This window comes from Dama dama, chromosome 4 (genome assembly GCF_033118175.1).
Source record: "Dama dama isolate Ldn47 chromosome 4, ASM3311817v1, whole genome shotgun sequence".
Lineage (NCBI taxonomy): Eukaryota > Metazoa > Chordata > Mammalia > Artiodactyla > Cervidae > Dama > Dama dama.
This window is the reverse complement of record NC_083684.1, coordinates 71,421,996-71,444,661: the sequence shown is the minus strand read 5'-3', so window position 1 is coordinate 71,444,661 and position 22,666 is coordinate 71,421,996. Positions and strand designations below refer to the sequence as shown.

General features: G+C 45.5%; 1 protein-coding gene and 1 pseudogene across 1 annotated transcript; both read left to right on the top strand.

Moving 5' to 3' along the window:
* The first annotated feature begins 1,195 nt into the window (after positions 1-1,195).
* LOC133054968 (zinc finger protein 548-like) lies at positions 1,196-11,293 on the top strand. The gene is given in 5 exon segments (XM_061140411.1): positions 1,196-1,428; positions 3,237-3,278; positions 5,943-6,069; positions 7,706-9,226; positions 9,229-11,293. Coding segments are annotated over 4 exon segments (1,764 nt in total). The 5' UTR covers positions 1,196-1,428; positions 3,237-3,242; the 3' UTR covers positions 9,309-11,293.
* Positions 11,294-12,154: 861 nt separating this feature from the next.
* Positions 12,155-20,862, top strand: LOC133054969 (zinc finger protein 551-like; annotated as a pseudogene).
* The last annotated feature ends 1,804 nt before the right edge of the window (positions 20,863-22,666 follow it).

Below are 22,666 nucleotides of genomic sequence, written 5' to 3'. Positions count from 1 at the left end.
TAGAAAGCTGACTTGCAAGAGAGAGAAATTATTAGTTTGGCCTTGCTATAAATGAATGCTAAACGGACAAATACAGAATCTTATGAAACAGGAACATTCACGCATACACAGAGAAGGTGTCAAAGTATGAAATAGAAGCACATCTTGGAGACAAAGCCACAGCTTCAGCTTCATTTTCTGGCTTTTCAGACTTCACTACCTCTAGTTTAAACTTGGCTAAGATTTTAATTTTTTTTTCTTTACATGTCACAGTTATGCTCCCCTAGAATTATTCCTGCTGCATTATATTTATATAATTTTATTTATTTGTTTACGGCTGTGCTGCGTCTTTCTTGCTGCACAGCCTTTTCTCCAGCTGCAGTGAGCCAGGACTACTCTTTAGTTGTGGTGCATGGCTTCTCACTGCGGGGGAAGTCAAGCAGGTGGCTTTGCCTTCTGCCTGTTCATGAGGACACTCTCCCTGGACCTGTCGCTGTCTTTCCTGACCTAGGGAGGCCTAGGGGGCTACAATTCTTTTTCACAGACAAGAGGCAGGACGTGGAGTTGGGCAGAGAAGTCTGTTTCAAGAAAGCCCCAAAGGGTCCAGTTCTATTTCAAGTCTACCTGTATCTGAAAAGCGACAACACAGCTGATTATCGGAGTGCACACAGAATGTCGTTATAATATGCTGTTGTCTCTTAGGATTTGTAGATTTGAGACCCTCCTTCTGTTTCACATTCTGAAATAAGAGGTCCCTAAACTTTCTGATGCTGGGAGGGCTTGGGGGCAGGAGGAGAAGGGGACGACGGAGGATGAGATGGCTGGATGGCATCACCGCCTCGATGGACATGAGTTTGAGTAAGCTCCAGGAGTTGGTGATGGACAGGGAGGCCTGGAGTCGGACACGACTGAGCGACTGAACTGAAACTTTATGTGAATTTCTAGACTGCTCTCCAGAAATCCGGGTGCACCTCTTGTAAAAGCAAGCGAAGCTTCGCCCCATCGTTGGAGCCTGAGAACTTGGTTTCCCTCAGCCCGTGGGAAAAAAGGGAAGTGAGTTCTGCTCTGAGCAGAAGCAGGTGTGGTGGCAGCGGAAACTACATCACCCAGAAGTCTGTACGGTGCGAGGCGGCTTTGACTGAGCCAGTGAAAGCTTAGGAGAGGCAAGCGTACGTGCGTGCGCATTGCGTTGGGGCGGGACTTCCGGCGTTTTCTCTCGTAGCATTTGGGAGGCTGTTCGGCTGTTCACCGGCTATGGGCCTTCCTTAGCCCGCTGATCGGTGAGGTGACCTAGCGGAAAAGCGGGAGGAGACAAGTTGGCCCCGTTATCCAGAATCGGCTCTGAGGCCCTTCGAGCCCGTAGTTGTCGGCGGTGTCCTCCTCCCCGCCCCACTCGCCGCATCTCCCGGCCCAGCTCATCCCACCGGCCAGTGACCGAGGTCGGCGCAGGTGGGTGCTGCGTCTCCCGGGCCCCGACCTGGCCCGACTCCGAGTCCCAGATCCGGACGGAAGGGTGCCCGTTCAGGTCCCTGCCGTTCAGCCCCAGAGTCCAGAACTGAGGGCGGCCTTGTGAGGGGTCGCGCCTCAGCTAGTGGGCTGAGGTGAGGGAGAGAGTTCCCTCGGAGGCGACGGCTTGCAGGTGCTCCCCTAGTCGGCAGCCTTGGGGAAACTTGGGGTCACTTTTTTCTGGGACAGAAGGGAACGAAGTGCCTTATCTGAAATGGCAACCTGAGCAGGTGAGAGCCATGGAAGGTTGTTGTGAAGGAGGTGGGACTGGGAGAACCGTGTCTAGAGTTAGAAGTTGGGAGAAAAGGATGCGAATGGAAGCAGGAAGACTGCTGAGGAGGCCACCTCAGCAGTGGGAGGTGCTATAGACCCCAGGAGAATTTTAGGAGAGGCTGGGCCAGGGAGGTAGCAGGACATCGGAGATGGGATAAGACTCTGGGTAGGTTTCCTCAGTAGAGTCTACAGGACTTTCTGATGCTCCATGTGTGGCCAGGAGGATGTGGGCTGGCCCAGCATGGCGTGGGAATCAGATTGAGGAGGGGGGGCCATAAGCTTGTTGCCTGAGATGGGCCCTGTGTTGAGGGAGGGGAGGGCTGAGAGTAAGAGGGCAGGACGTGAAGGCTGGGTGCTGGCATACCTGATGCTCCTTCCAGGAAACAGCATACCTGTCTGGGGAGGGATTCTGGCCTGTGTCTGCAAGGTAAAGAGCTTCTCTTCTGTGGAGCCTGCTGTGGGTGCTGGAGTGGATTCTCCACTGGCAGGCTCTGCCGACCCTCACTGCCTCCCGGATGGAAGGAGGGAAAGATCAACCAGGCTGGTGTGGCCAGTGGGTCCTAGACCCACCTCACCCCTACCTCACCCCTCACCTCACCCCTCAGGGCGGGACGGATGAGACTCTGCTTCAGTCAAGGGCTCCCAGCAAGCTCCCTTTTGAGGTTTATTTACTGAGTAGGCCTGTTTGCTGGCTGGACTAGTAGCTGACTTGCCTGCTCAGCCCCTCCCAGTGACTCATTAACTTAAGACTGTATGAAAATTAACCAAGAATTAATCAAAATTTCTCTAAATACACACACAGGCAATTAGAAATGAGCCTATTCACTCAGTTAAATCTTTGTGAACACTTTGTAATTGGCTTGTCATTGCTTTACCTCTATATATTTGCTTACAAGGTAAAGTTTTATGTATGACATCTTCTGAGATCCTAAAAATGTAAAGACCCCAAATTTCAAAACTATACCACTTCAATTGCCTGAAAATACATATAAAACTATTGTTGCTATGGACAGTCATAGCTGATACATGGTATGTCCTCCTTCGGTTAGATACCAATATGAGTCTTCTGAGGTTGAAATAATTCTTATCTTCAGTAGAATTTTCTTTTTTCTGAAGTTCAGGGAGGCTCAGTCCTTCTCCAGGGTCACCTGGTAAGAGGCAGTACTGTTTTCTGACATGCTTGGTCGTGTCTGACTCTTTGTGACCCCATGGACTATACAGTCCGTGGAATTCTCCAGGCCAGAATGCTGGAGTGGGTAGCCTTTCCCTTCTCCAGGGGATCTTCCCAACCCAGGAATCAAACTAGGGTCTTCTGTGTTATAGGCGGATTCTTTACCAACTGAGCTATCAGGGAAGCCTGAGCTTAGACTGACAGGCAGAGGTCCTGTTACACCAGGGCCTGGAAGGGGTGGAGGTCCAACTCTGCTCTAGGATTCTAGTACTGTTGTCCTTGTCTCATGACTTCTTTCTTCTCCCAGGGCCCCATGGCAGTAGTAGAGGTGCTCATGAGTCCTGTACAGGTGAGTCATAATTATCAACCTGATAGTTTTATCCTGATATATATGCCCTTGAGATATGGTAGTGTCCCAAGACTAATATCCCTATTTTCTGTCTTGCATCTGTAGACCATGTACTCTCACCATGCCTAGGATCTTATATTTAGTCCTAGGTTATAGATTGGTCAGCGATTTTATTGCTGACAGCTGATGGGGGAAGGTGTGGCAGGGAGTCCTGACCATAGGATTTAGAATGTCCAGACAGCTGCAGGTGATACTGAGGTGGAATATGCAGGGAACTGTTGGTTCTGTCATATCTGGTGGGAATGGGGTGCTGGGATAGGGGTGCACAGGTATCAGGCCTTGACTGATAGCCTGAGGTCCTGGTTCTCTAACCCTCAGGTTGAGGGCATGTAGGGAAGGTTTGAGGCAGAGCAAGAAGGTTCCATGTCTCAGATTTTAACAGGCTCCCTGTGACTGCAGAGTAGAAGAGAGACTAGGTGTGCATGAAGGCTGGGAGATATGAGAGGAATTTCTGCAATCATCCATGTGCATGTTGGTGGGGGCTACACCTGAGTGGTGGCTGTGAAGGTAGGGATAGAGCTACCCATGTTTTGTTTTGTTTTTTTTTATCATATATTTTAAATTGAAGTATAGGTGGTTTACAATGATGTGTTGTCCATATTTTATGTAATGGAGAATGAGGGACTTAAGGAGGTAGGCTGATAGGAAGAATCAGGGAGGACCCAGGTTTCTGGCTTTATTAGGAAGGATGGGTACCTCATCAGCTAAAATGAGGAAGCAGCTCTAGTTGTAGGGAAAATTTCCAAATGGAAATTTCCAAATTTGGAAATCACAGATGTTCCAGAGATTCCCAAGGGGAGGTATCCCAGAGTTGTCAGGAAGGTGCAGTCCCACAAGTGAGATGCAGTGAGGAGGAGAATGAACAGTTGGCCCTGAGCCCTGACACTGGGCTTATAAAGACAAGGACAAATCTGAGTTTGTCTGAGGGGCAGCATCTGGGGGAGGAACCCCAGGGAATCACCTTCACACAGAGTCTGGCTTTCAGGGGAAGGATCCAAGGTGGAGACAGCCATGGCATCGGGGCTTTGGTGTGGACTAGGATAAAGCTGCAGGTAAGATTTAGTCAGTATCATTTCTAGTTGGTGGTGGGGATGCCATTAGAGGACAAGGAGTGAGGATGAAGGGCCTGAGTAGTAGGTCTCTGGGTTGGATACCTGGCTGGTGGTGATGAGCTTCACCAAGACAGATGAGGAAGCAAAGTGTCCGTGTGTCTCTGTGACAGCAGGGTGTAGGTGTGAGAAAGTCTTCAGGCCAGGGAGAACAGGAGATGGATGTTGAGGATGGAAAAGGGATTAGCTGAGAGAGTCTCTAGGCCTAGGGTGCAGTGGGAGTGTGACTGGGGAGGTCTGCGTGCCTGGGCTTCACGTGAAGGGAGAGGAAGGTGTTGACTGCTTGTGGGACAGTCCTTGCAGTTCAGAAGAGGAAGAGAGCTAAGGGCACATGAGGTCTTGTGTAGGCAGGATGGCTAGAGAGGAAGCAAAAAACAGGGCCCTGTGGGGAGACCTTCTGGGGTGTGCCTCAAGGGCTTGGGGTGGGGCCTGGCTTTAGAGGACTTTGGTGTTCAGGGGCAGGATTGGCTGCATTAAATATTGGATGCATTTGCCATTCACTGCCTGGACTCCATGTGCAGAGTGCCCTGTAAGGAGGTGAAGGAAGTGCCTATGGTGTGGGCTGGGGTGTCTGTGGTGCTGTCACCAGGGAGGGGTGAGAGTTGTCAGGAAGGTGCAGTTCTACAAGTGAGATGCAGTGAGGAGGAGAGTGAATGGTTGGCCCTGAGCCTTGGCACTGAGCTTATAAAGACAAGGACAAATCTGAGTTTGTTTGAGGGTCAGCATATGGGGGAGGGACCCCAGGGAAATTGTCCAGCAGGAGAGGGGTAGGGCCATGCATGGCAGTCCACAGCCTACATGGTGGTTTGTTTTCTGCTGTGTACTGGACGCAGGGATCCATGGTCATGAGGAGAGAACAGGCACTGATGCCCCTAGGGCGTGTCTTGAGGGTGGGACATCTGGGATGAGGCTGAGTGGGGACAGAGGCTTTGGGAGAGGGTGAAAGTCCTGGAGAGCGACATGTATCAGTGGTTGAACTCAGAGTATATTAACTTGTGGAAGTGAGTGAGTGGTGATGAGTGGTGACACAGAGAGGCCAGTGACATTTCAAGACAATTTCATTACTTATATTTCCTGAGAGGAGGCTCACTGTGTAACCCAGGCTCATGTGGGGAAGCACCAGACTTGGTTAGCAGGTGCGAGCACCAGTTTGGGGAAACCAGTGGTCAGAGCCTTTTTTTCATTTTCAGGGGAAATGTGGGGAGCGTTGGACAGAAGGCTTAGGGATGACTAGTTTGAATAATTCTGTGTACCTGGAGTACGGGAGCTGTCTGTAGCTGTCTGGTACCTGGCTCTGGACTGATTTAAGGCAGGGGAGATACTGACCTGGTGAGTGAGTATTAGTTCAGGAGTTGGTTCAGAGTATGAGCTCTGGAAGCAAGGGAGATGTGAACAAATTTGGCCTTAAGTTTAGCCCTGTAATTAATGGATGGCAAATAGATAAATACAGAATCCACAAAACTGTTCATGAACCAGACTCTTTTGGTTTTGGCAGGACTGTGTGGTCTTCGAGGACGTGGCTGTATATTTCTCCCAGGAGGAGTGGGGCCTCCTTGATGAAGCTCAGAGACACCTGTACCGTGCTGTGATGACAGAGAACTTGGCACTCGTGACCTCCCTGGGTAAGCTCTGCACGCTCACCTGGTGTTCTGGCTGCACTCTGTTCTGCCCCTTTCCCAGGGCAGCTCTGTGCTCCCCACACTGAGACGCTCCTTCCCTGGTTTCCTGGCACGTGTGCTGTGGTGCTGGGGCTGGACCATGTGTAAGTGTCACTGTTCTCCGCACAGAGCCCTCTGTCTTCCACTCTGAGAACTTGCACAACAGGGCTCAGGAGTCAGAAATCTAAATTTTATCTGAGACCCCCTCTGACCTGGCTTGTCCCTGGTAGGTGATCAAACTAGATGCTTGGACTCTTGTTGCCCCAGGCCTTCCCCTCCTCTTGCTGACATTTCTTTCAGGCACCAACCAGTATACGAATTTTGGGACCATTATTGCTTCTGCAGTCTCCCCTGTGAAGCTGTTAGAATTTTAGCACGTCAGATGCCCTGTGTTGAGTTTCTGGACATATGCTGGCCCCCCCCCCCCCCTTTTTCTGTCTTTCATGTAGGACTGGCGTCTCTCTGACGCCACATCAGTGCTCACCTGGTGCGAGAGGGAGGACCCTGGGTGCTTGATAGTGTGGACATTACTGCGTCTCTGACAGGAGACACTCAGAATTACTCGAGCTCTGTGTGAGGTCCTGGGAAATGGCACCACGTCAGAACTGGGAACTTGTTCTGTGTTCACCATTGACTGATGCTGTGACCGCTGATCGTACCTCATTTCTTTCTTCTCTTGACAATTTTTATTTCTTCTGTCACCCTCCAGCCACACCTTTGTGACCCTCACTTGTCACGCGTTCCGTATCACTGCTCTGTATGTAAGATGTCCTGAGGTCTGCGTGTATGTATCCTTAAATAGTGCTAGAACTTTAGCATCTCCTTTGTATCAGGTGTTTCAAGGTCTGGGCACCATCTTCGTCATAGTGCTCACCTGTCAACCATAGCCATGGGTGTGGTGGAGGCCTTTTGCAGAGGACTGATTTGGAGGCCTGCTGTGGTCTGAATGTTTGTGTCTCCACACATTCCATATGTTGAAAACTTCATGCCCAAGGTGGCAATATTAGAAGATGGGGTCTTTGGGGTGATTAGGTCATGAGGGCAGAGCCTTTAAGAATGAGGTTAGTGCCCTTTTAAAAGGGGCCCCCACTGAGACTTCCCTGGTGGTCCAGTGGTTAAGACTTCGCATTTCCAGTGCAGAGTGCCTGAGTTAGATTCCTGTTGGAGGAACTAAGCTCCCACATGATGTGCAGTTCAGCCCAAAAGATTAAAAGAAAAAAAGGAGGGGACCCCACAGAGCTTCCAGGCTCCTTCCACCATGTGTGAGGACACATTGAGAAGTCTGTGACCTAGAAAAATGCATACTGGTCTCTGGGTTCCATCCTCTAGAAATGTGAGAAATAAACTTCTGTTCATTATAAGCCAGTCAGCTTATAACTTTATCATAGGATCCCAAATGGACTGAAAGAGTAACTCTTCCTTCAGTCTTTACCTGTTGACAGGACTGTCTCATCATGGGAGCTCCCCAGGTCCATCTCTGCACAGCAGACCTTCCTCTCTCTGGCTTTGGTCTTGGGTGTGTGTGACACACATATTTCTGATGGGGCTCTCCTTTCCATCAAAATCAACATGCACTTTACCAGCATCTATCTGGTTACAGGTTGTTGGCATGGAGCCCAGGGTGAGGAGGCCTCTTCTGAGCAAGGTGTTTCTATAGGGATGTCAGAGGTCAGGACTGCAAAGCCAGATCCATCCTCCAGGAAGGCCCAGTCCAGTGACATGTGTGGCCCACTCTCCAGAGACCATTTGCCCCTGCCTGAGCATGACGGAATGTACCCTGATGAAGGACTGTACATTTGTGGAGCAGACCTTTTCCAGCACCAGAAGGAGATTAGAGACAAACTTTGCAGAAGGGCTGAGAGGCAGCCTTCATTTCTGACCAACAGCAGTGTTCACACAGGAGAGAGGACCTTGACCTGCAGTGGAGATGGGAAGCCCTTCCCAGGCAGCACAGGCCTTTTGCAGCAGCTGGGCCCTCGTGGTGAGGGGCAGCCACATGGGGACACTGAGTGCCGGGAGGCCTTTGGTCGTGAACAGAGCGGTTACAGGTGCGCTCCGTGTGGGAAAGCCTTCAGCCGAAAACAGATACTTGTTGAGCACCAGAAAATCCACACTGGAGTAAGGCCTCATGAGTGCAGCATATGCGGCATGGCCTTCATTAGAAAGTTTCACCTTGTTCAGCACCAGAGAATCCACACTGGAGAAAGGCCTTTTCGGTGCAGCGAATGTGGGAAATGTTTTAGGTACAACTCCACGCTCATTAGTCATCAGCGAGTTCACACTGGATTAAGGCCTTATGAGTGCAGCAAATGTGGGGAATTTTTCAAGTACAATGCCAACTTCATGAAACATCAGAGAAAGCACAATGGAGAAAGGCCTTTTGAGTGCAGAGAATGTGGAAAATTCTTTAGGTATAACTATAGACTGATAAGACATGGGAGAGTTCACACTGGAGAAACTCCTTATAAATGCATTGAATGTGGGAAGTTTTTCAGGTACAGCTCCACATTCATTAGACATCAGAGAGTTCATACTGCAGAAAAGCCTTATAAGTGTAATGAATGTGGGAAATTCTTTAGGTACAATTCCACACTCATTAAACACCAGAGAGTTCATACTGGAGAAAGGCCTTATGAGTGCAGTGAATGTGGAAAATTTTTTAGGTACACGTCCACCCTCATTAGACATCAGAGAGTTCATACGGTAGAAAGGCCTTATGAGTGCAGTTTGTGTGGGGAATACTTTAAATACAAATCCAAACTCATTAAACATTGGCAAAATCACACTGGAGAAAGGCCTTATGAGTGCAGTGAATGTGGGAAGGCCTTTAGGTATCACTGCAGACTCATTAGACATAAGAGAGTTCACAGTGGAGAGAGGCCTTATGAGTGCAGCGAATGTGGGAAATTCTTTCGGTACAACTCCAACCTCATTAAACATTGGAGAAATCACACTGGAGAGAGGCCTTATGAGTGCAGAGAATGTGGGAAAGCCTTTAGCCACAAGCATATACTTGTTGAGCATCAGAAAATCCATACCGGAGAAAGGCCTTATGAGTGCAGCAGATGTCACAAAGCCTTCATTAGGAAGTCCCACCTTGTTCATCACCAGAAGATTCACACTGAAGACACTATGAGTGCTGTGAATGTGGGGAACTCTTTAGATACCACTCCAACCTCATGAAGCAGGGAGTTCAGTGGTAGAGACCTTTGGAAGGGGCCTGCTGTATAGCACAGGAAACTATATTCTATATCATGTAATAAGTTATAATGGAAAAGAATCTGGGAAAGAATTTTATATATAAAACTGAATCATTTTGATATATGCCTGAAACACTGTACATCAACTATGCTTCAATTAAAAAACAAAAGACCATTATAAGTACAGAAGCTATGGTAAATGAGGTACTACTCCAAACTCCTAACTCATAGGTGCTGGAGAAGCCCTAGTGTGTTCACTTCTGAGTACAGCAAACATGGAAAGTTGTTTTGGTACAGCTCCCCACTTTAGACATCAAGAATTCATACCAATGCAGACCTTTTCAGTGAATGTAAGTTTTTATCTTAAACAATTAAATGTCAATGATTTCACAATGGAGAAACGCCTTAGTGCAGCAGTTATGGACATATGTTCTGCCAAAACTTCGACCTTATTCAGCACCAAAAAGTTCACACCAGAGGGAGTATTGCAAATGGAGAAAGACTAGCAAGTTGCTCTAATCTGTCCCTGAGAACATCTTTTTTTTTTATGATAGTAAAATATATCTAACAATGCTGGGCTTCCCTGGTAGCTCAGCTGGTAAAGAGTCCACCTGTAGTTCAGGAGACCCCAATTTGATTCCTGGGTTGGGAAGATCTGCCAGGGAAGGGATAGGCTGCCCACTCCAGTACTCTTGGGCTTCCCCGGTGGCTCAGCTGGTAAAGAATCTGTCTGCAATGCAGGAGACCTGGGTTCAATCCCTGGGTTGAGAAAATCTGCTGGAGAAGGGAAAGGCTACTCACTCCAGTATTCTGGCTTGGAGAATTCTATGGACTGTATAGTCCATGGGGTTGCAAAAGGGTTGGACATGACTGAGTAACTTTAGGATTTCCCTGATAGCTCAGTTGGTAAAGAATCTGCCTGCAATGCAGGAGACCCTGGTTCGATTCCTGGGTAAGAAAGATCTGCTGGAGAAGGGATAAGCTACCCACTCCAGTATTCTGGCCTGGAGAATTCCATGGACTCTATAGTCCATGAGGCTGCAGAGAGTCAGACACAACTGAGCAACTTTCATTTTCATGTGTAACAAAATTTACCCTCTCCCTTTTAATGTTCAGTGTAGTGTGTTTAAAAATTAATATCTAGTCTCCAGAATTCTTTTTCATCTTGCAAAAATGAAACTATACCCCTTAAACATCTCTCTCTTCTCCCTCCCTACCCTACCTGTCTACCTCTGTTTTATATTCTTGTCTATGAATTTGATTACTCTGGATACTTTTCATAAGTGTAATCATACACTTTTTCATCTCTTTGCAGCTGGCTTATTTAGCTTAGAATAATGTCCCCATGTTGAAGCATTTGTCAGCATTTTCTTCTGCCTTGAGAAGGAATCAGAATTGACCTGCCTAAAATGTGGGGAAGAGTGCTGATTGTCGATACAAGTTTGTCTGATATGATGACATTTAGAGAAACATGATATCCTGATTTTATATGGAACATATGTTAATAGCTTTACTGAGGTATTGGCATACTCAATTTCATTTATTAAGATTATAAACTGTATTTTCACATAGGTGTACACAGTGGGACTATCACCAAAGTTGTGATAATGAACATGTCCATTACTTACAGAGTTTCCATTAGCACAAACCCTACCCAAGTTGCCATCTCCAGGTAGACATTGTAGTTTACATTTTCTAGAATTTTATATAAAAGAAATCCTACAGGTATTCTAATATGAATTTTCACTAAGTTCATAAATATATTTTTTATTATATTTGTGCAAAGGAATAACATCAAATAAAAATAAGCAGGGGTTTCTTATGTATTAGAGGTGCATTGTTTGTAAGCAAATGTGGGTAGTTTTTTTGTTGTTCTCATTATCACTGAGAAAAATGTTATTTAAAGTGGGAACTGAAGTTGAAACTAAACTGAAATTCAGTTTTGTATGAATTCTTTATGAATAAAAAATTTTGAACCTTTTGCATCATACACAGCTTCCACTGACATTTTTCTAGATTTTTCTCTTCTTAATTGGCTTTTCTAGTGTCATTATCCTACATCTTTGTGTCATAAAAGTTCCTAGGGAATTTTAGCGGTGAAATACACAACATAAACTTTATCATCTAACTATTTTGAGTGTTTAGTTCCATGATATATTGGGATCTCTAGCAAAACAACCCATCAGTGTGTGTGTGTGTGCATCCTCACACACGTGCATTTGTGTAAAGACAGAAAAAAGAAATATATATATTTTTTAAATGTATTAATTTTATTTGGCTTTGCTGGGTTTTCGTTGCTGTGTGTGCTAGTTTTCTCTAATGCGGGGTGACGGTGGGGCTACTGTCATTGCAGTACTCGGGCTTCTCATTGCAGTGACTTCTGACTGTGGAGCATGGGCTTTAGGCCAGCGGGCTCAGTAGTTGTGGAGAATAGGCTTAGTTGCCTTGTGACGTGTGGAATATACCCAGACCAGGGTTCAAACCCATATTCCCTGCATTGGGAGGTGAATTCTTAACCAATGTACAAGCACGGAAGTCTGCCTTCCTGTGTTGCCCATTATGGCCCTGTCTTTAATCTTTGCTTGCTTTACCCTGACCTACCACAGGGAAAGTTATAAATTGAATCTAATGCTTAGGCTCCATGTATTTGCAGAGCAGCAGGACACCATTTATTAGACCCGAACTATGGATGGATGCACTGTGTGTCTGAGCGACAGCCTAGTAGTTGTTGTTCAGTCGCTCAGTTGTGTCCAACTCTTTGTGACCTCACGGATTGCAGCATGCCAGGCTTCCCTGTCCTTGAACATCTTGCAGAGCTTGCTCAAACTCATGTCCATTGAGTCGGTGATGCCATCCAACCATCTCATCCTCTGTCGTCCCCACGATACAGCCTGGTATCTTGTGCCTACTTGGTTTTGTAGGTTTGGGGACCATCTGAAATACTGTCTCTGTACCTGTCGTGATCAGCACAGAGTATATTACACGCAAATCTGGATGCATCGCCTTTAAGACGCGTGAAGCCCCACCCCAGTACTCAGAGCCTAGGGACACCCCTTATTGAGGTGCCCTGTGATTGAGGCTGAGCTGTCCCAGAGGTGGGCAGCCCCGCCCCTTGCCAGGACCTGAAACTCCGTAAACTACATTACCCGGAAGGCAGTGCGCCGCCTCCTGCAGCGCAGAACCAATGAAGGATCAGAAGAGAGGCACTTTGGTTCTAGAGGACCGCGTCTGGGCGGACCTTCCGGCGTCAACCGTAAGCGACTTTCTGTGAACTCAGTTGACATTTGGTGAAATCAGCTCCCTGGTGGGGATCTTGGGAACCCTGGGCCGCCTTGAGGTATAGCGAGCTGGGTGGGCGCTGGTACAGCTGTTCTGAGGCGGGTCTAAGGCTCGGCGTGGGCTCCATTCGGCCAGAATCTGTCTCCGGGCTGGAACGGGAGCCGCCGTGCCCGGGCCCCTCCTTCGCCTACAGACTCGGCTGGGACGGCTGCGTTGATGAGTACGATTGAGGTAAATGCTTTGACCTCTGGGCCCCTCAGCAAGTATTGTGTTTTTGTTTTTGTTTTTTCCCCCAATACTTTTATTTTGCTGTTGCTGCGCTGGCCTTTCTCTAAGGGCAGAGAGTGGGGTCTACTCTGTTGTGGAGCTCGCGCTTCTCATTGCGGAGCCGGGGCTCTAGGACGTGGGCTCAGTAGTTGTGGCTCTCCGGCTTTAGAGCACAGGCTAATTATTTGTGACACAGAGGCTTAGTTGCTCCACAGCCTGTGGGATCTTCCGGATCAGGGATGGAACCCATGCCTCCTGCATTGGCAGGTGGACTCGGACTCTACCATTGAGCCATTGAGGAAGCCCTCTGGTGGCTCAGACGGTAGAGTTGGCTTGCAATGCCAGAGACCCAGGTTCGATCTTCTGGTCTGGAAGATCCCCTGGAGAAGGAAATGACAACCCGCTCCAGTTTTCTTGCCTGGAAAATCCCATGGACGGAGGAGCCTGGCAGTCTACAGTCCATGGGGTGGCAAAGAATCGGACACGACTGAATGGCTTCACTTTCAACTCTTCATTTTTAAAAAATATTTTCTCTTTATTCATATATTTGGATGCGCCAGGTCTTCTTTGCGGCATACAGGTTGAGTCATGTGGCTGGGATCCTGACCTTGGATCCAACCAGGGACCCCTACATTGGGAGCTCAGAGTCCTAGTTACAGGACCACCAGGGAAGCCCCTCAGTCAAGTCTTACCATTCTGTGGTACCTTTGTCCTTAACAGTGTTTTCTTACAAGTGTCATATATTTCTATTTATTGTTTCCGGTTGGTTGGTTTGGAAAACGGTTGGTTTTCCACATATAGAAATATGAGGTGTATAGAAAAAAATTGCAGAGAACCTCCTAGTAAAGTTGAATAAGCAGCTCTAATATTCATTCTCTTCTCAAGCCAAGAAATTCGATATAGGGACTTTCCTGGTGGTCCAGTGGTAAGTTGTCTGCCTTGCAATGCAGGGGTCGAGGGTTTGATTCCTGGTCAGGAAATTAGGAGGCTTCCCTGGTGGCTCAGATGGTAAAGAATCTGCCTGCAATGTGGAAGGCCCAAGTTTGATCCCTGAGTCTGGAAGATCCCCCGTAGAAGGGCATGGCAACCCACTCCAGTATTCTTACCTTGAGAATCCAATGGACAGAGGAGCCTGGCAGTCTACTGTCCGTGGGGTTACAAAGAGTCCACACGACTGAAGCAACTTAGCACACATACACACAGGGAACTAAGATCCCACATGCCTCAGAGCAACTAAGCCCATGAGCCACAGCTACTGAGCCCACATGAGGTAACTCAAGAGTTCCTGAACCATATGGAAAAGATCCTGCATAAGGCAGTAAAGATCCCTAGTGTGGCAGTTAAGACCTGATGCAGCCAAATTTAAAAAACGAAAAAGAAATGCAGTATAAATAGGATCCTGGAAGCTGCATAAATGTGGGTGTTCTTCTAAAATGATTATCCCATCCCCCAAAAGTTAAAGTATTATCTCTTTTCTTTCATGGAAGCATTTCCTTGCTTTTCTTGATAATTTTGCCAGCTATGTGGAAATTATTCAAGGACTATGGCTTACTGTCACTCCATTGTTTTAAAATTCTTTTCTGAGTGGAATCACATAAATATGATGTGTTTTCCTCATTTGCACAACTTGGCATGACTTTATCCGTGTTTTCATAGCTATTCACTTATTTTCCTTTTTTGTGCAGTATTCTATAGCATGAACATATGAGGACAATGTCCTTATAAATTCAGCTGTTGAAACTTCTTTTGTTTTTGTTTTGTTTTGGTATTTATAAACATTGCTACTGTAGATATACCTGCCATGTCTTCTGGGATATACCCAGCACATATTTGTGTAGTATATATGTTAAAATTATTATTTTATTTAAATGAACGTTTACACTTTTTAGTCTTGTTTTATTCCTTGTTACTAATTTTTTTAAATTCCTTGTCACTAATTTTAACTTAATTCTTTGAATGGCTTGATTATACTTAATCTACCTGTAGTTAATTTTGCTAAACACTTATTATGCACTACATACATTTACAGTTTTACATTACACACCCACTTAGAGAGTTTTTGTTTTTTCAGTCATTGTACTCTTCTAATATTTATCATTTATAAGTTATTTAAGTCTTTACTCTGGTGGTATCGGAAGAGAAAATGATGAAGATATCTTGTTAAAATATTTGTTATAAGGGGAACAGAGTGAATCATTTTAAGGGTAATAAGTTATAAGGCTTTGACTCCATATCAAGATGTTTTAGAATCCAAGAACATTTACAAGTGATCTCTCTGATCATTGGTGGAAAAAAACCCATATAAATTTATCAAAATATAAATAAAAAGTACATGTTGTTTAATTCTGTTGTATAATGTAATAATAACTTCAAATCAGAGTTTAATATATGAATTATGTAAGCTGAAATTTTATATCTAACAATTTTTAACATAACTGTTGGGGGAAATGTGTAATTTCCTCGGTTCTGTCTTGCCACAGCAAAAATTTGAAGCGATGGATGGATCAGCGTTACAGCTTGGTGTTACAACTCAGTTTTATTTGACAAGCAAAGAAAAATACATCCTCAAGGCGTGAGAGCAGGCCAACCCAAAAGACACGAAGAGAATAGAAGCCAGGTGTTCAATTTTGGCTCCTCTTTTGAAATGTTTTTTCTCCTCCCCCTCAGCCTGCTCTATGTAAATTGGGCTAGCCAGGAGGGCTGTTTGCTTTGCCTGAGGTTCTCACTCCTGTCCTCAGACCTTCCCTTGTTCTATTTTCACAGGCTTTAATTGGGCTAGCCAGGAGGGCTGTTTGCTTTGCCTGAGGTTCTCACTCCTGTCCTCAGACCTTCCTTTGTTCTATTTTCATAGGCTTTTCCCTTCTTCGTGTTTTAGCCACCAGCATTCTGGACTCCTTTTTCCTATTCTAACTACCTAACATAACCAAAGTAAACTTTCAAGGGGAAGTATAAGAACTCCTGGTCACCTGTTGTGGCCAACTACAAGCGAGAAGAAGAGAAAAATGTATTATTGACAAGGGAGAAACAAGGAAATCAAATGGAGGTGTCAGAGCTGTACATAGAGACTTAATTTTGATATTTATAGCCCAGGGTATAATAATGTTATATGACCTGCCACAACCATTTCCTCACCAACATGATTGCTTTCATTTTGTCTCATTGAACTGCAGTTACACTACCCTCATACGTGGTACTCAAACACACTGCACATGACTCGGATAGACTTTTCACTTGTATTTTCCACTTCTGGGAAGCCTTTTCTCAAGAAATCCATATTACTTTATGGCAGAACTCTATAATATTTTCTGTCATCTTTTACATGCTTAATTTTATCCTTAAGTATTTCTCTTTGCCTTAAATATAAAATGTTTCACTCATTGATATTCTTTTTTGACTATGTTGCTGATGGAAATTAAAGTTGCATGGCCCTGCTCTTCTCATAGGTTTCACATTCAGCAGAACCTTTTATGGACTCTTCACTGAGGAGTGTCAGATGTTCTGGAAGTGTTTGCTGCTACTCTTCCTGGACCTGGTGTCTGGAGACCCTAGAGAAACCCTAAGTACAGATTTCCAAGTCCAGGCCAGAGGTTATATGAAGGGATTCCCATTTTTGGCAGCCAGTGGACTGAGATGTGAAAAGTTGTCTTAGGTACAGGGGTAGTCCATACAAATGCTTGAGCTTATGATAGAGGTGGGAATGCTTTAGGACTTGTAGGTCTTTGTTAATGTCTGGTAAGAACAGAGAGCAAGAGGGCCAGAGTCAGGCATAAACTGGTAGCCTGAGAAGTTGGGTTTCTCTTCTGAGAATAATGGCAGATGTGGAATTTTTGGTATAGAGGGGAAAAGTGATGTGACTTAGGTTTAAAGAGACTGCCTCTGGCTGCAGAGTACACAATAGACTGGGGAAGAGGAAGACAGGCAGATAGCAAGGAGGCTATTGTAGTCATCCAGATTAGCAGTAGTTTTGCCTAGACCAGAGTGATAGATATGGAGGTAGGAGAAATATTTGGCTCCTGAATTTGTTTTTAAAGTTTTAACAGTGGACTAGATTTTATGATGTGGAGTGAGTCACAGATGACTCCAAAGGTATTTTCCCTTTACATCTGAAAGGGTGGCAGTGCTATCAGCTGAGATGGGGGAGTCAGCAAGCAGAGTCCCTTTCTGTGAGACTGTTAGGAATTGGGTCTTGTGTTGAATCTCAGATGTTTCAGTGACTCCCAAGTATAGGAGAACCGTGGATGGGTGAACTTGCAGACCCAGAGTGCTGGGGAGTCTTCATGATGCCATTAGGGGACAAGGGAAGGTGGGGGGCTGTTACAAAGGTCATCAGCAGGAAGATAGGGGGAGGGAAAGTCCAGCATGGGGTCCAGGTATTTATGGGATAGTGGTTATGAAATTGATGCAGAAGAAAAGCAAAAAAGGAGATGAAGTGATACCAAAGTCAGGCTGGTGCTTATTAATCCTCCTGTATACTCACTAGGTTTTTGTGGTGGAATTTGGGGAGTTTATGATAGGATGTCAGATTAGTTTACTCAAGATCTGTCAACTGGGTGTGGATTTTGAATGATTGTTATGTGAACAAAGATTGTAACTGTTGAAGAGACATAATTTGCAGTATGGAAGTGGAACCTGACCAGGGGTATTTAGATCTGCATGTTGTGACTGAGGATAAAGTCAAGAACGAGGTTTAGTGGGGGATCCTTCAGAACAGGGCTAGGGAGCTGCCAGTGGAAAGTGGCTATACAGTGGGGTTGTGTTGTATTTGTCAGGCACTTTCTGAATGTTCAGAAGGGGATGAGAGGAAGCAGGAGATATGCCAATTTTGTGAACCAGGTGGCGGTGATGAGGGTCAGATATATAGTGCACTGAGTGATCTACTTGGGGGAAGGTGTGTGAACTAACTTCCTGAGGTACTAGGAGTCTGAGAGAAAGGTGGGCCTAAGTTCCTGTATGTCTGGAAGACATGATCCTGGGAACTGTGACTGTTGTTTTACAAGAAAAGGAAGGGGCCCTGCATGCCAGGCCCACCACACAGATAGCCTCTGTCTATCAACCTGCCTGTTGTCACTGAGAATTGTACCTAGTGTGCAAGGAAGAATGAAGTGTTTTGGGTACCACTCCCCTCTATGTTAGGAAATGGGAGGATGATGATCCCAGAGTTAGAGTGGGCTGGGGTTGATTGATTATGGGGTCCTGGGGAGAGAGGCTGCTTATGCACACATCTCTTCCCATCATCAGAGGGCCCTATGACCTTTGGGGATGTGGCTGTGTACTTTTTCCAGGAGGAATTGAGGCTCCTTGATGAGGCCCAGAGATGCCTGTACCATGATGTCATGCTGGAGACCTTTGTACTGGTTGCATCCTTGAGTAAGGCCCTCACCCCTGTCCCAGCATCCTGGGCAGGTCTCTGACTTTCCCCTTTTTTCCAAGGTCAAGTCTGTTCTGTTCACAGCTTGACAGTGGTTGCATGTCTGATACTGCTTCCCTGTCCTCTGTTTTGTGGGTGCTAAGGCTGAGTGAATGTGTGTACCACCTCCTTTCACAGGCAGCCCCAATACCAGCAGCTCTGAAGTTTTCTCAATGAAGATTTTCTAAGTCAAAAGACTTGGAATGAATTCACTGGGTTCTCAGCCACTCACTGCTAGTTTGACTCAGTTGACCCCTGCATCTCTGTGCTCCAGGTTCTGCCTCAATCCAGTTGACATTTCCTGGAGCCTGACTGACCAGGAATTATTGGGAACCAATGTGGTCACTATTTGTGGTGTCCACTTGGCTGTTGCTGTCAGACTGTCTTGTGGAGAGGTCCATTATTGCGCAGCAGTGCTTTTCTAACCTGTCTGAGCTTCCTTGTCCTCAAAATAGTCCCACATTCCTTCTGTGTCAGACACATATGTGTGATGGGGCTACCAAAATCTATGTGAAATTCCTCTTCATGTCTCTAGTTTCAAGTTATTGGCATGGAATAAAGGTCAAGCAGAGAACTTCAGAGCAGAATGTTTCTGTAGAAGTGCCACAGAGAAATACCTCAAAGATAGACCTCTCCACCCAGAAGACCTCTCCCTGGGAGATGTGTAGCCTGAATGTAGAAGGTGGTGTGTGTGTAGCTGAGGACCTGGGAGTAAACTCTGGCCAGATCCTCTGTGGGGCAGGTGTGAAATTTCAGCAGAACAATGGAGATAAACTCTTTAGAAGAGGCGTGGGTAAGGCCTTTATGAAGAGATGCACAGTCCATGCACTGGGGAAGGCTTTTATGTGCTGTGAGGCTAGGAAGGATTTCCCTGGTATCTCTCACTATTTCCAGGACTAGATTAAACTGCAAAAGGACACTGAGTTTTTGGAGCTTTCTCAATGGACAAAGGCAGCATAAGTGCCACAAATGTGGGAAGACCTCCCGGAAGTCCAAGCTTGCTCAGCACCAGAGAGTCCACACTGGAGAGAGGCCTTATGAATATGCTGAATGTGGGAAAGCCTTCAGCTATAAATATATACTTGTTTAGCACTGGAATGTCCACACTAGAGAAAGGCCTTATGGGTGCAGTGAATGTGGGAAAGCTTTTAGTGACAAACATGTACTTGTGTGGCACCAGCGAATTTACACTGGAGAAAGACCTTACAAGTGCAGTGAATGTGGGAAATCCTTCTGTCACAAATACAGACTTAGCATCAGAGAGTCCAAACTGGTGAGAGGCCTTACGAGTGCTTGCGAATGTGGGAAAACCTTTACCTGTAAACCCATACTTTTTAAGCACCAGAAAATCCACACTGGAGAAAGGCCTTACAAGTGCAGTGAATGTGGGAAAGTCTTTAGATGTAATTCCAGCCTTGTTATACATACAAGAATTCATACAAGAGAAAAGCCTTATGAAGGTAGAGAGTGTAAAAAGCTATTTAGCCAAAGCTCCCAACTTGTTGTACACCAGAGAACTCACACTGGAGCCAAGCCATATGAGTGTAGTGAATGTGGGAAAAGCTTCACCACTAAAAGCAAACCTGTTCAGCACCAGAGAGTCCACACTGGAGACAGGCTTTATGAATGCAGTGAATGTGGAAAAGTTTTTAGGTTCATATCCAGCCTCAGTAAACATAGAAGAGTTCACACTGGAGAAAGGCTTACAAGTGTAGTGAATGTGGAAAGTTCTTTAAGCATAGCTCCCACCTTAAAGTCCACTACAAAATTCATACTTGAGCAAAGACAGTGCAGTGAATGTAGGAAATGTTTTAGCCAAAGCTCTACTCTACTCTATGCATCTGAGTTCACAACAGAGAAAAACCACACAAGTGCAGTAAATGTGGAGAAGTCTTTAGCCAAAGCACTCAACTTAATTAACACCAAAAGGTTCACACCACAGAAGTGCAGCACCAGCACAGCAAGTGGGGGAATATTTTCTGTCAAATGTGTGCTCTAACTGAGCACCAGAACCTAACAGCCCATAGAGACCCTATGTGTGTAGTGAATGTAACAAAGCTTTGAGCTGAAGGTCTAACCTCTTTTGTCACCAGTAAGCTCATATTAGAGAAAGTCCTTCAAATGAGATGAGAGACGCAAATGAGCTATTGTCTTAGTTAATACATCTTACTGAACTGGCTCTGTGAAGGACTTCTCAACTGTAAGTTGAATGCCATCTGTGTGCACAGCCCTAATGTGGAAATAATCTGTGGGCACCCAGTTCCTAGGAAACTTTGAGGAGCTAGGCTGTACTTTGTGACCTCCCAGGCCCCTTGATGGACCTCATGTCATTGTGCGTTTCTTACCTCTACCAAGTGGCAGATCCACATACAGTGAGACCACTGTAGGTAGACCTTTGTGCTGTCCTGTCCCCTAGAGGGAAGCATAAGTGGCCTGAGGACTTGGGTGGTGTCATGCTCTTAGGTCCTGTCAACTGCGTAGGACACAACCTAAGCAGCTTTGCCAGTCTGGATTCTGCTGGAAGCTCATAGAGGTTTACATTATTTGGTGGTATTGGATCATTTTATGCTCAGGATGGATTTTCTAGCTCCAAGTCACCCTTTGGGGAACTGCCTCATTTTGCACTACTTTGTGTAAAAATAAAGACTACTGTTTAACACAACATGCGTCTTTGGTTTTGTTAACTTTGAGACTGCTGTTAAGAACCACATTGGACTATAAGGATGAAGAGGGACAGGTTTTGTGGGTGTTCCAAATTTTGTGTACTTCAGTGGGAATGATAATGGCAGAGAACAGTATTCAGTCTAGTTTGATCTAACTTACATTGTTGTCCAAGGCCTCCTGGGGTAGACTGCAGGGTTCTGTGGGACTAATGTGACCAGATGTCAGAATTTTTGGTAGGTCTTCAGGTCACCCTGAGATGAGGATATTTTTGAGCAGCACCAGTGTTTTGTTTTTTTTTTTTTTTTTGGAGCTGCATAAGTTGTTGTCTTTTCACATGGGATGTCACATCATGCCCCCAGTATTGTTCAAGAGAAGAAGTTCCCTAGGTCCAGCCATAACAGAGCCACATGCCGTAATGTCCACAACTTGGGGCTGGCATTGCTGAGTGTTAGGTTACAGACATTGGGTGGGAATCATACTTATTACAGAAACAGGCATGGAGTTAATAGGAACTGAGAGACTAGCAAACGAGAAGGGACACACCTTTTCTAAAACTGCATCCACAAATGTTCCCATGGCTGTTTATGATAAAGTTTTTGCAAAAATTCTCAGGTGTTACAGAACTGGTTTTGGCATCACATAGCATCTGCAAATTGTTTATCTAAGGCCATTGCTGCACAGTGCAGACAGTGGGGGATGACAGCAGAAATCCTGTAGTCCAGGCATGTGATTTTTAGGACCCACACCGAGTTCCTGGATAACTTGGACTGCTCACTAGTCTTCATTGCTACTGTGACAGAATCCCTGCCGTGAGACCAAGAGAGATAATGAGTTGAGGTGTGATTGCCAGAGTTCTCCTTTTCCAAAAAGATTCATATTTTTATGTGAAGCCAATTTTTATCCAGATTTAATTGAGCTTATGTATAATTGGTCTGCACTGAATAGAACATCCCTAAATTGTCCAACTTGATAAATTTCAACCATGCATGGAACCATCATCATAACAAACATCCATCACTACCCATAGAGCCCCTGTGTGTATAGTGAATGTGACAAAGCTTTGAGCCAAAGGTCTAACCTCATTTGTCACCAGTATGCTCATACTAGAGAAAGGCCTTCAAGTGAGATGAGAAGCAAATGAACTGTCTCCTTAGTTAATACATCTTACTGAGCTGGTTCTGTAAGGGACTCCTCAACTGTAAGTTGAATGCCATCTGTGTGCACACCCCTAGTGTGGAGATGGCCTGTGGGTACATCTCCAATTCAGTAACTCAGTGTTTTCCAGAACTTTAATATCATTGGAGTGTTATTGTTTACTTTTTTATTTGTCATTTTCTTTGTACATGCATAGTTACTTTAAAAATCATCCAAGTGGGACTTCCCTGCTGGCCCAGGGGTTAAAACTCTGAGCTCCCAATGCAGGGGGCCCAGGTTCAATCCCTGGTCAGGGAACTAGATCCCACGTGCTGCAACTAAGACCTGGTGCAGTCAAATAAACGAATAAATAAAAAAAATCATCCAAGTTGCCAGTGTAAATAATTTTTTTCTGATAAATATATTATTTGGATAAACCATCATTTAACTATTTATCCATTCATCTGTTAAAGGATGGGGTTTTGTGGTTTGTTTCCAGTTCGCCTGCCACAAGTAAACAAACAAGTAAATAAAATGCTTTATCTGAACACTTGGTTTCATATTCTAAAATGAATAACTACCCATTTGCATTCCCCTTGACAGTATTCAG